Below are 13,289 nucleotides of genomic sequence, written 5' to 3' on the forward strand. Positions count from 1 at the left end.
TGTGTGTGTGTGTGTGTGTGTGTATTAGCCCTCCTCAGCTCAGCTCGTATACCTCTTTTTGACTTTTTTTTGACTACTACTGCTCTTAAAGATCTTTTAAAGTGTAATTCCAATTTGTCAATGTCCGCCTAATCCCGCTTCTATGTGTCTAGGTGCCCGTCTTTTCTTCTTCTCCCCTTTGCTAGATGCTAGGTCTCCCTTATGTTTATTTTATGACATTTTTTATCCACAACAGTACCTCACCCCGATTTATCATCACACGTGGGGTTAAACAAGGCCCTATTTCTCCGTTTCTCTTTGTAATGGTTACAGAAATGCTTTCTATTTTTATTACAAATTAAAAGCTCCATTAAAGGAACTTGGGCAACCAGTAATCACCAGCCAGTTAGCAGATGATACAACCATCTCTATGACATTACATACAATTCACATTTTCTCCAAAGCCTCCATTGTAAAGCTAAATTTGAATAAGTGTGAGCTAATGCCAGTTCAGCAAAGACGCTTAACAGAGGCTTCCAGCATCCCTATAAAATCCACAGTTAAATACTCGGGCATGTATATATCCAAAGATTCAGTGAAAGCGAAAATATGAATGTGTGGAAAGTAGTAGATGAATGCCAAAGTAGACTTCGCTCATGGTTATTAAGAGATATTAGCTTACTGGGTAGAATATTTGAGCTAAAATAGAAAGAATACTGCATACTCAAACTAGAGCTATTAAAAAGATAAATCAGGTTAATTTTGATAATATCTGGATCAGGAAAATTCATTACATTAAGAGAGCAGAGATGACCAAAGAATTTAAAGGTGGAGGCCTACAAGCCACCGGTTTTGATTTTATAAATGGGACCTTGAAAATTAATTGGTTAAAATCTAAATCTAAACAACAAACAACTTCTGGTTCCATATTCCCAGAGAAATATTCAAGAAATTGGGAGGGATCAAATTTTTACTTAGATATGATTTCAACATTCAATGTTTCCTGATTAAATTATCGCAGCTTCACCAGCAGGTCATATTATATTGGAAACAGTTGCACCTCCGGGATTATTTTCAATGCTGCAATTACAAAACTAAAAGATCGGAGACGCCCACTTTGAAGATAAAACCTTTCGTAGCATGTGAAAATGCGCTGTTATATTTTTACTGTTTACTGTTTTACTGCAGAATCACATAAAATCCACCATTAAATATTGTTCATTTACACACACACACACACACACACACACACACACCACGGCCCTTCCTGCTCTTCAGAATAAACCAGATAAACCAGTTAGACGGTGTCAGTAAAAGTAAAACTAGGCAGCTCCATTTTGTGTCGAGGGGAAAATAAACCATTTCAGGAGTAAAAACACAGTGAGTATCTAAATCTAAAGCTATAATATATAAACACACTGAATGTACACCACATGCAGAAGAGTTTTGTGGGTTTGTACTGAAGTTTGAATGTACACAGGTTGTTTTATGACTTGCTACCGTGACTATTTCCTGTAAGTGAACTCTGTGCTGATACACGGTTTGATTTAACACACCGATGTTGGAGGGAAGTAAACGTGTGTCCTGCTGTAATCTGGAGAAGGAGACATGACCTCCAACATGAGTGTGTCTGGAGAACAGGACTTAAAGAAAGACGAGAGGTGAGTTACTTTTCCATTCACCAGCAATAAATACACACCGTCTCATGGGAAAAGATCTGTATCTCTAAACACTCACTAGTTTACAGAGGAACTAAACTTTTGTTTAAGGTGTTTAATAGCAGTGAATATATCACTGATCTGATCTAAGAACAGTTTAGAGAAATCATTCACTCAGTTTAGAGAAGAGTAAAAAGGACTGTGTAATGTGGAGGAGAAGAGCAGTGTAGCTTTGAGTCAGTGAACTCTACAGGCTTTAAGACCCAACTGAGTCAGTTATCTGTGATTGGGACTCCTGACATCAGTGTAATTCCTGAGGTATGAGGCGTGTCTCCTGTTTGAATAAGTGTGCAGACTGTAGCTGAATTAAAAAGATGGAATTATTGGTGTTTAATGATGAACACATTGTGTAACAGTGCTGAGACAGCAGAGTATTAATTATTGCTGATATTTCTGTTCTAATTACAGAATGATGGAGGGAAAGAGATCAGACTCACCAGAACCCAGCTGTGTGTCCATGAAGAGTGACGCGTCAATGGGTATTCCAAATAACTTCAGAGACAGAGCCAGTTCTCCTGATGTGAGGTCAGTACAGTGAGGTGTTTTACAGCCGTGTTCCACCTGATCAAACTCACTGGTCTCATTATGAAGCCCTTCATGAGCTTGATCAGGTGTTGAAGCAGTAAAACACTAAAGTGTGCAGTGCTGCAGCTCTCGGACTGGCAGTGAGGAAAACTGCTTTAAGAGTTCAGTTCAGCCTGCAGTCCCTGAGCTGGAGGGTCTGTGGTGCTACACAACAACATTTACACCTGGGACATTAATGACTAGATCACTATTTTATTCATAAACATGTTAGTGTCAGTGAGGAAACCCTGAAATCAGTGTATTGTGTTAAGATGATAGTGTTAAATATCTGTCTCTCTATGTATTAGTGTGTTGTGCAGCTATGAATACATATAGTCTACATTACATCATGTGTTTTATTTGTTCACAGACCACAAAAGAAGAAATCAAACATCAGTAGAAATCGGCTGGACTCCATATTCAAGGTGTGTGTGTCTTTTTAATGTGTGTAACTTGTGTGTGAGTAGGTTGCAGGTTTTTTTATTTAAGATAATGATGGTTCACAGGTTTATCGATGTGCAGCAGCATTATTGGTAATCAGGCAGAATTTCAGTTGTAACTGTGGTAATAGAAAGAGACCTTTCTTCTTTTCATAAAATAAAAGCATCTCTCAGTGTGTAACATTATAATATTTAGATGTGTTCCTGTGTGTTTCTAACCAGGAGCTGGAACACAAAGTCATCACTCTGATAAAGAATGAGCTGAAGAGGTTTAGGAAGCTTGTGAGTCCAGATTACCCAGCATGCACTGAGAGGGAGGTGGAGGATGAGGAGGATCTGCACAGTGTCAGAGAGGGAGCGCTGAAGATCACACTGCACGTCCTGAAGAACATGAACCATACAGATCTCGCTAACACACTGCACAACAGTAAGAGCTCTGAGTCATGGCTTTATTCCATCAGGTTCACTTTAGAGAGAGGAAATAGTTTTAGATATGAACACTTTTAGTTTGAAGTTTGAGTTTAGTGTCATGTACATCTGGTGCTTTTCTGTTCTGTTCGTGGTCCAGTTTGTGATTACTCTGTAAAGTGGTCCTGTTCCTTCAATAATATTTAGTCCATGAATCAGGAATGAACAGTAGCATTTGAAAGAATTTTACATTTTATATTGTGCTCAGTGATTTTGCATTAAAACATGTTATTACTTTGTTTATTAGAGTCTGTGGCCTCTGTGTATCAGACAGAGCTGAAATCCAGCCTGCGAGAGAAGTTTAAAAGAATTAATGAAGGAATCTCACAGCATGGAAGCTCAGCACTTCTGAATGAGATCTATACAGAGCTCTACATCACAGAGGGTTGGAATGGAGATGTCAATAATGAACATGAGGTGAGGCAGATTGAGACAGCGTCCAGGAGACCAGCAACACAGGAGACACCCATCAAATGTAACGAGCTCTTTAAAGACAAGTCCATCAGAAGAGTGCTGACTAAAGGAGTTGCTGGAATTGGAAAAACAGTCTCTGTGCAGAAGTTCATTCTGGACTGGGCTGAAGGAAAAGCAAATCAGGACGTCACCTTCATGTTTCCACTTCCCTTTCGAGAGCTGAATCTAATGAAGCAGAGAAATCTCAGGCTGATGGAGCTTCTTCATCACTTTTTCCCAGAGATGAGAAAACTACAATTACTAGACTCCTATACAGTGGTGTTGATCTTTGATGGTCTGGATGAGTGTCGACTTCCTCTAAATTTCCAGAAGAATGAGAGATTGTGTGATGTGACAGAGTCAGCCTCGGTGGATGTGCTGCTGACAAACCTCATCAAGGGGAATCTGCTTCCCTCTGCTCTCCTCTGGATAACCTCTCGACCAGGAGCAGCCAATCAGATCCCTCCTGAGTGTGTAGACCAGGTAACAGAGGTACGGGGGTTCAGTGATCCTCAGAAAGAGGAGTACTTCAGGAAGAGGATCAGTGATCAGAGCCTGGCCAATAAAATCATCACACGCATGAAGTCTTCAAGAAGCCTCTACATTATGTGCCACATCCCAGTCTTCTGCTGGATCTCAGCCACTGTTCTAGAGAGATTATTGGGTGAAGCAGAGAGTGGAGAGGTCCCCAAGACCCTGACTCAAATGTTCACACACTTCCTGATCTTTCAGATCAAACACAAGGACCAAAAGTACCATCAGAAATGTGACCCTGATCCTCAGCAGACCAGAGAGAGTATCCTGGCACTGGGGAAACTGGCTTTCCAACAGCTGGAGAAAGGTAACCTGATCTTCTATGAGGAAGACCTGAGAGAGTGTGGCATTGATGTTGAAGTTGCAGTGTACTCAGGAGTGTGTACCCAAATCTTCAGAGAGGAGTTTGGGCTTCACCTGGGGAAGGTGTTCAGCTTTGTACATCTGAGTGTTCAGGAGTTTCTGGCTGCTTTATACACATTTCTCTGCTTTATTTTTAGAAAGACAAATGTGTTAGTGGAGCAACGCACTGGACTTTTCCATTTCTTCAGCAAGTCAACCATGTCTGATTTCCTCTGGAGTGCAGTGGACAAGGCCTTACAGAGTGAGAATGGACACCTGGACCTGTTCCTCCGCTTCCTTCTGGGTCTCTCACTGGAGTCCAATCAGGCTCTCTTACGAGGCTTAATGCCCCAGACAGGAAGCAACTCTCACAGCAAACAGGAAACAGTCAGGTACATCAAGGAGAAGATCAGGGAGAATCCATCTCCAGAGAAATCCATCAATCTGTTCCACTGTCTGAATGAACTGAATGATCATTCTCTAGTGCAGGAAGTACAGACTTACCTGAACAGAGAAGGTAACAGTCGTCTCAGTGGAACCAGACTCTCTCCTGCTCAGTGGTCAGCTCTGGTGTTTGTGTTACTGAACTCAGATCAGGAGCTGGATGAGTTTAATTTGAAGAAATATGACCGATCAGAGGAATGTCTTCTGAAGCTGCTGCCAGTGGTCAAAGTCTCCAGAAAAGCTTTGTGAGTATTTTTATTTATAAATGTATTACTGCATGGTTTGTTATTTTAATGTAACACTGAACTGCACTGTTTGGATTAATGCTTGTTAATAGTTACTCTAATCATCTTTAAACAAACCTCTGGTACTGTTACAGAAGATTGTTTCACTTTTTACACTAACACGTTACGTCTGCACTGAGATCTGGGCCATATGGACAAAACCTTACATCACCATTTATTACCTTTTCTCTAAAACTGATGAAAATGATCTCTACAAAATAACTGCATGTATTCATGACTGCTTTTTGATCATTTTGTGAACTAAACACCAGTGAAAGGCACTTTTTCTTTTCTCCTTTTACTTGAAAGAGACATTGAACAGAACTTCACAAATGAGAACAAGAAAAACATAACACTGTCACCATGGGAACAATATGAATACAACATGTGACTGTGTGTGTGTGTGTGTGTGTGTGTGTGTGTGTGTGTGAGTTAAAGGTAAAAGAGCAGTCTGGCTGTGCAGCTACAGTACATATTAATTTATTTTAGACATTTTAAAGCTCACACATCTGATGTTATTTTTATTTATGCTATGCTAACAGAAAGAATAAGTTAATATTACCTTTCTTACATTTTATTGTCTGTTTCTGTTCTGTTTCACCAACGAAATATTTCCAAACAAAGAAACAGCACGTCCTGCTCCTTTTTGTTCAAACGGGAGATTTCTTATTTATTTTAGTTATTTTTTAGTTGGAGACCTTTTAACACGTACTTTCATTAAAAAATGGTTTCAAGTTTCAATTATAATAAACCATTTGTTCAAACAAAAAAACATCTGTTTTCATTCCTTTAAGGACCATTGTAACTGATAATAATTTATTATTATTATTATTATTATTATTATTATTATTATCAGTTGTAATGATCCTTAAAGGAATGAAAACAGAAGGGTTTTTTGTTTGAACAAATGCTTTAGTATAATAAAGCATTTGTTTATTATAATAATTTATGTGTTTGTGTGTTCAGATTTCTGATAATTCATAATTTCTCTTCCAGTCTGTGGAGGTGTAATCTGACAGAGGAAAGCTGTAGAGTTCTGTCCTCAGTTCTCAGCTCAAACTCCTCCAGACTGAGAGAAATGAGCCTGAATCACAATAACCTGCAGGATTCAGGAGTGAAGCTGCTCTCTGCTGGACTGGAGAATCCACACTGTACACTCGATATGCTGTGGTACACACACACACACACCCCAACAACAGTAATAATAATAATAATAGTACTGATGTGGTGTCCTGTCCTCTGATTTTGGTGTGTAAGAGAAACACACTCACATTTCTGTTACATGGTAAACTTTAGCTGGATTATGGCTGTGTTTGAGGTCAGAGTTCTGATATTTCATCATTTCTCTTCCAGTCTGTGTGCATGTAATCTGACAGAGGAAAGCTGTAGAGTTCTGTCCTCAGTTCTCAGCTCAAACTCCTCCAGACTGAGAGAACTGGACCTGAGTAACAATAACCTGCAGGATTCAGGAGTGAAGCTGCTCTCTGCTGGACTGGCGAATCCACACTGTACACTGGAGATACTGAGGTACACACACACACACACACACACATACACACACACCCCAACAACAGTAATAATAGTAATAATTATTATAATTTAAATAAAAGAAAAAATGCCACTGAAAGTTTGCCCCCATACGATTAATCGATTATTAGTAATAAATTATAATAAAAAATAATTGGCCAACTAATCGATTGTGAAAATAATCGTTAGTTGCAGCCCTAGTTTTAAACTGCGAGTGGTTTCAGTTTAATATGTTGTAGGCTCATTTATTGAGTCTGTTTACATTGAGCCTGTAACAGGATATAATAATATTGGGCTTGTTTTTGAAGCTGCAGTTGCTTATTTGTCTCGTGAGACTTGGCAACACTGAGGTATTCGTGTGTTGTATATTAGCTCCAATACTCGACAGCGGAGGTGGAGGTGGATACGGTTTTCTTGAAGTAGAGGAGAGTTGCTCTCCCTCATAGCTAGCAGAAAATAAGTGCAGTTTACCACACTGACCATAGCAAAACAAACAAACAGCTGAATCAAGTTAGCTAGCTACCTATTGAGCTACTGAAATGTCTGACCTGTTTAACAGGAAAAAAGCATCTCTGTCTTCAATCCCTTCAGATCTCTCAGTTTCCGCCTCCTTTTAAAAGCCATGCCCATATTTATTCTCGTTTTAGCACGGGCTCTGTCGCTTTCCCTTTTTGACTGCAGGCTCTCCACAGTTCCAGGTTTCTCGGCTTTGACAACAGTTGGTTCCCCAGATGTCAATGTAACCATGCCAAAACTCATTTCAAGGAGGTGACTTCACCGGCTACCTCCCACCTCCCCACCTCACAGGTTGAGGGTCAGAATAAAGAGCAGATAAAGCAGCTATGCACAAACATAAAGAGCTAGCTCTTATGCTGAGTGGCCATACCCATTTAACTCTGATCCAACACCTCATCAACCTTTTCTCTCAACATCCTGTAAATGTTCCATAACACTGCATTTTAATTTGCACATTAAAGAGTTCTTGTGTAAATGCTCCTACACACTGTTTATGAAGAAATTAATTCGTATCCAGTGTGATAAATGAGGCCCAGTGTTTTATATGAGTAAAACATTAAAGTGTGTATTTTATATGGTGTGGATTAGCATTGTTTCTGCTGTTGTGCTTTGTTTCTCTCTCTCTCTCTCTCTCTCTCTCTCTCTCTCTCTCTCTCTCTCTCTCTGTGTGTGTGTGTGTGTGTGTGTGTGTGTGTGTGTGTGTTATGTGATTTGTATGTGTGTGAAAGTTAGATTAAGCTCCAAAGAACAATGAACTCCAATAGTTTTAGCGTCTCTGTGAAACTCAGCTTTGTGGTAATGCTGAAATATCTACATCACTTCTCACATCAGAACAAAGTACATTTATTTCTACAACGTGTAGATCAGTGTACATTACACACACATTTACTTTAATAACATGCCAATACTAGTTTATTGTTTATACACAGGCTGTTCATTTTATATTTTTATCCTGACATTAGAACCTTGTATTCAGGTAAACACTTTATTTCCCACCTGATGGAAACACCTCATTTCACAATTAGATAAATAAATCTAACACTTCATCATTTCTCTTCCAGTCTGTGGAGGTGTAATCTGTCAGAGGAAAGCTGTAGAGTTCTGTCCTCAGTTCTCAGCTCAAACTCCTCCAGACTGAGAGAACTGAACCTGAGTGACAATAACCTGCAGGATTCAGGAGTGAAGCTGCTCTCTGCTGGACTGCAGGATCCACACTGTATGCTGGAGATACTGAGGTACACACACACACACACACGCACACACCCCAACAACAGTAATAATAATAATAATAATAATAATAATAATATTTATATAGCAAATTTCATACATAAAATTCAGCTCAGTGCTTCACAATGGAAAATAAAATAAAATGATGAATATAATGTTAACGGAGACCTATTTTAAGCCTTTTTACAAGATGTAATATAAGTCTCAGGTGTCCCCAGAATGTGTCTGTGAAGTTTCAGCCTAAAATACCCCACAGACCTTATACCCTGCTGTAAAGGCCCCTTTTTGGGTGGAAGCAAAAACAGGCTGTTTTGGTGTGTGTCTCTTTAAATGCAAATGAGCTTCTGCGCCCTGCCCCCGTTCCAGAAGAGACCAGCTCCTGCTTCCGATACTACATTAGCTGTGGAATCTGCTAACAACCTTATTCACAAAGCAGCCTGGTGTAAAATGATTGACTGAAAACCTACACAATATTCAAAAAGACAATCACCTTACTGTATTGTGCATAATAAAGGTGCGTTTTCGGGTTAAAAATAAAAATGACGACATAACTCTGGCACTTTAGCCGCATTAGCCATGGAATCTGCTAACAAGCTCATTCGGAAAATCAATTAGCAAACATTCCCAAAATATAAAGTGCGATATTTCCGTTTTCTGGATATGAAGCTGGATCACGAACAGTGGGTACTGATCCATGCTTGAGAATCAAGTTTTTATCAAATCCTGCATTGTATTGACCCTCGTTCACAAAGCAGTCTGGTGTGAAATGATTTTAGGTATTTTGGGGGCACATTTCCTTCAAAAATAAAACTTCACTGCGTCTTCAGTGTCTCTGATGCCGGGAGTACATGAAGACTCTCATGTTCATTCTTACAGCCAACAACAGTACACTTGCAAAGCTTACGAAGCTGAGACATTCTTCTCATCACTGTAGCTGCTCCAGCGCGGAGAACATGACCGATTGTGTGCAGCTCACTCAGGGGAGGAGCTATGCTAATAGAGCAGAGTCCCTGGGCGGGGCTTGTTCCAACGTGACATCACGTTAGGGCGAAAACAAAAAAGGCTCATTTTGAGACTCTGTTTATGATTTATTGGGAATATAAAAAAAAGGAGTGGGTGGATTTTTAGCATGGTAGGGTGGTTGTGTACACATTCTGCCGACACACATTTATGTTCAAACTCCATTTAAAAGTGAATTTTGCTTAATAGGTCCCCTTTAAAACAAAAATATTACAACACAACATTAAAGATAAAAATACAATATTAAAACCTAAAAATTCCTTAAGAAATAATTAAGTAATCAAACAGAAAATATTTTTTAAAATTAGATCATTATGAAATTAAAAAAAAAAAATCAGATTTAAGCCCAAAATGAAGAGGCCTAATTGAAAGCCAAGGTAAATAAATGTGTTGAAGCTGCTTTAAATATATTTAGTAGTGTTGGGTCCGAGTCCACCTTTGCCGGATCCGAATCGAGACCAAGTCCTTAACCAATCAAGTCTGAGTCCAAAAGGGGCTGAGTTGGACTTGAGTCCGAGTCTTTAATGGCCAAGTCCGAGTTGATTCTGGCCGAGTCCAGAAAGTAATTACATTGAAAAAAGATTTGAAATTGCAATTGTAAACTCAACACTGAGCTGTTAAATTAGTATTTTAACCTTCACAAACCAATGGCAACATAATTGTAACAAAAATACCACTATTACATCTTGCCATTGCAATTTAATATTTTTATTTCATGTCATCAGCACCTCAACTAGTTTCCTATCAAAAAATGGTTTCAATAAAAAAATGGATATAGAGGTATTTGTAGAACTTTTATTATAGTACAAGTGTATGAAAATACAAATGAAGCTGTTTTGTTATTGCATCACAATATATTGTGTCTTCCAGTTTGAGTTACATTTCAGTTATTTGATGCCTCTCCCCCACAGTTATATAGTCAGAGAGAGAGAGAGAGAGAGAGAGAGAGAGAGAGTGAGTACAGAGTAGAGTTACATTTAGCAGCATGTCATAACAACAAGCTTCATGCTTTATTATTGCTTTTAATCTGTCTATGAATCACAACAAACTCATTTCTGAACACAGCTCTGTTCTTGTAACTTATTTCATTTTAATTTCTAAAATAAAAAAAAAACATCAGCAGGGTTTATGAGATTTACTACATTAAGAAGTACATTTCACATTTTATGTGAAATTCAAGACTGGAATTACGAAATGTTAATATTTAGGGGCGGGCGATATGACTACACGATACGTTTCACGATACCAATATGTTTTCTTAGGTAGGTCTATCAGTAGTATTCAACTAAGAAATACTACGGAAATTGAATAAAGCAATTAAATGTAAAATAAAATTAACTTCACTGTGTGACATATACAGTGATTCTTATTAGATTTACTGAAGTTATTCAGTCAAATGAGTGAATGAGTGATTTTCTCTGTGTGTTTTGTTGTTTGATGAACATTAATGACACAGACAGCAGCAGGTTTATTAGACTGCTGTCACTTTAAGGCCTAATGCACAGACCTAATATACTGTATTGACACACCTCCGATTTTTCTCCAACTGTTTACATCCACTTAAATCATAACCGACTGTGTTTGCATGAATACTTGGCCAGGCCTGCGTTTTGACATGATTTGTGTGTATTTATTTCACCATCGAAGCATAATAAGCTTCTAAAGAGAACTCAGTTCAGTACTCTCATGATGAGGCGGCTGTCTGTGCGCACGTTTCAGGTGTGGCCGGGAGACATTGATTAATTTCTTATCTTAATTTCATGCTGACATCCCACCGTGCAAAAACTCATTTCAGGGAGGTAGCACCACCACCCCTGCAGCCCCAACTGACCCATATATATATATATATATATATATAATGTATGTATGTGTGTGTGTGTGTGTGTATGTGTACATATATATATATATATATATATATATATATATATATATATATATATATATATATATATATATATATATATATATAATCATAGACATACATACTCTCATTTTTAAGTATAGGTTGGCAGTCTAAATGCTAAACGTGAGATTAAAATAATATGTACAATTATATTCATTAAACTCATTTAGCCGTATTTTTATTCTATTACAACTTTAAGCAGGTCTACAGGGGGTTTGTCCTCATCATGTAGGACATCTAGCCAACTAGTTTAAATAATGTTAGCTATGCTAATGAACAAATCACACCTGTTAAACTCACCTCAACATGTCTTTTACAATCATCTAACCCACCATGGGCAATCAAAGAGTCGCTGTTGAAAACTGTTGTTATTTTTGACCCCTATGAAGCAGGGGTACACTTCAGTGTAGTCTGGAGTGAAGTGCGTGTTTTCTTTTTTTTTTTTTTTTTTTAACAGTGATACTGAACTGATTAATGAACTGAAGAGAGAGAGAGAGAGAGAAAGAGAGAGAGAGAGAGAGAGCGAGAAAGAGAGAGTTCTCAACTTTAAAGCCTGCCCACAGAGAAAACTGATGGGTCTAGCTACCAGAAAGAGAGACCAATCAGGAAATGTTCTGTCACTCTCTCGCTCTTGTTACTCGCTCTCTATGCCTACTGGTCTCTTGATCGCTCTAAAAAAATTGATTTCTGGGATATCATATATAATGTGCAGCCGTCAGGGAGCCGCTATCAGTATACAGGAGACTCCCGGAACTTCCGGGAGAGGTGAGGTGGGATGTCTGTTTATGTTGTTATTTATTTTTTATCTTTCTTTTCATGTTACACATGACGGGGACTCGACTGTACTCAGAAAAACTACCGAGTCCAAAATGTCCGAGTTCGTGTCAAGTTTGAGTACAGATTTACTTGAGTGTGTGACAAGTCCGAATTCTCTTCATAATTTGACTCGAGTACCCCAACTCCAATATAATTCACCCTCCCACAATTACTGCAGGTTATAACACAAAAACAAGCATAACATACTCATATATACTAATAGTAGTTACGGTTCTAATGTAATCTCCTTTTCCATCTTTCCAGTCATTATTCTGCTGGCAGGTGATCAGAGATGAGTGGATAGTGCCTGTCCTCCCTATGAACTTTGTTGCCATGTATGATTTTTTATTAAATAAATTCTGTTTTTGTGTTTTAAATGGAGCTGCAACAACTAATCGATAAAATCGATAATAATCAGTTATGAAAATCATTGTCAACGAATCTCATGAGCGATTAGTTGGTCTGCGATTGGTACATTTACTCATTATGTTACTTCTGTTCCGAAAACACGCTTCGGAGAGTAAATACTAAAGTTGTGTCCCAAATGACGTACTATACACTTACACTATGTACTGTATACTCTACCGCTGCGGGCCTCCAGTGGTCAGTGGTGTAATTGCAGGGGGTCGGTAGGAAAGTTTAAAAAATGTTTAAATAATATTGTATAACTTTTTGTTCAATGTATCAAAATATATTCAAACGAGATGTTTTTAAAATTAATCAATTTGGTTATTCGTGTGCATTCACAAATATCATGTTAGCTGAGCTGACTGAGTTCATTGATGGATTTATTTTAAATTTATTTATAAATGAAATGATAATTTGCAAAATGCTGTGAGTGGTAGACAAGTTCAAGTGTCGCAGTGATGGATAAAATAAACAAAAGATCATTCAGGGAGTCAAATTAAATGTCACACCAACAATAAAATGTAATTGAACCTGGTATTTGTACCAATCCCTGGGGAATGACAGGTTCTACCAATCAACCAGGGACTGCTAGGACTGTAGAATTCAGTGCTTTTTGTTCATCAATAAAAATTAATGCATAAATACA

General features: G+C 38.2%; 1 protein-coding gene across 2 annotated transcripts in view; it reads left to right on the top strand.

Moving 5' to 3' along the window:
* The first annotated feature begins 280 nt into the window (after positions 1-280).
* Positions 281-13,289, top strand: part of LOC128616746 (NACHT, LRR and PYD domains-containing protein 12-like) — a 32,286-nt gene continuing 19,277 nt past the window's right edge. Inside the window, exons 1-9 of one of the 2 annotated variants that reach the window (XM_053639539.1) lie at positions 281-1,359; positions 1,460-1,640; positions 2,106-2,222; positions 2,632-2,686; positions 2,924-3,128; positions 3,417-5,187; positions 6,223-6,396; positions 6,580-6,753; positions 8,331-8,504. In XM_053639539.1, the coding sequence (XP_053495514.1) occupies positions 1,588-1,640; positions 2,106-2,222; positions 2,632-2,686; positions 2,924-3,128; positions 3,417-5,187; positions 6,223-6,396; positions 6,580-6,753; positions 8,331-8,504 (2,723 nt within the window). In that variant the 5' untranslated portion in view covers positions 281-1,359; positions 1,460-1,587. The remainder of the gene's footprint in view (positions 1,360-1,459; positions 1,641-2,105; positions 2,223-2,631; positions 2,687-2,923; positions 3,129-3,416; positions 5,188-6,222; positions 6,397-6,579; positions 6,754-8,330; positions 8,505-13,289) is intronic. The other variant, XM_053639540.1, reaches the window with a different exon arrangement.

This window comes from Ictalurus furcatus, chromosome 13 (genome assembly GCF_023375685.1).
Source record: "Ictalurus furcatus strain D&B chromosome 13, Billie_1.0, whole genome shotgun sequence".
NCBI classification, from domain to species: Eukaryota; Metazoa; Chordata; class Actinopteri; order Siluriformes; family Ictaluridae; genus Ictalurus; species Ictalurus furcatus.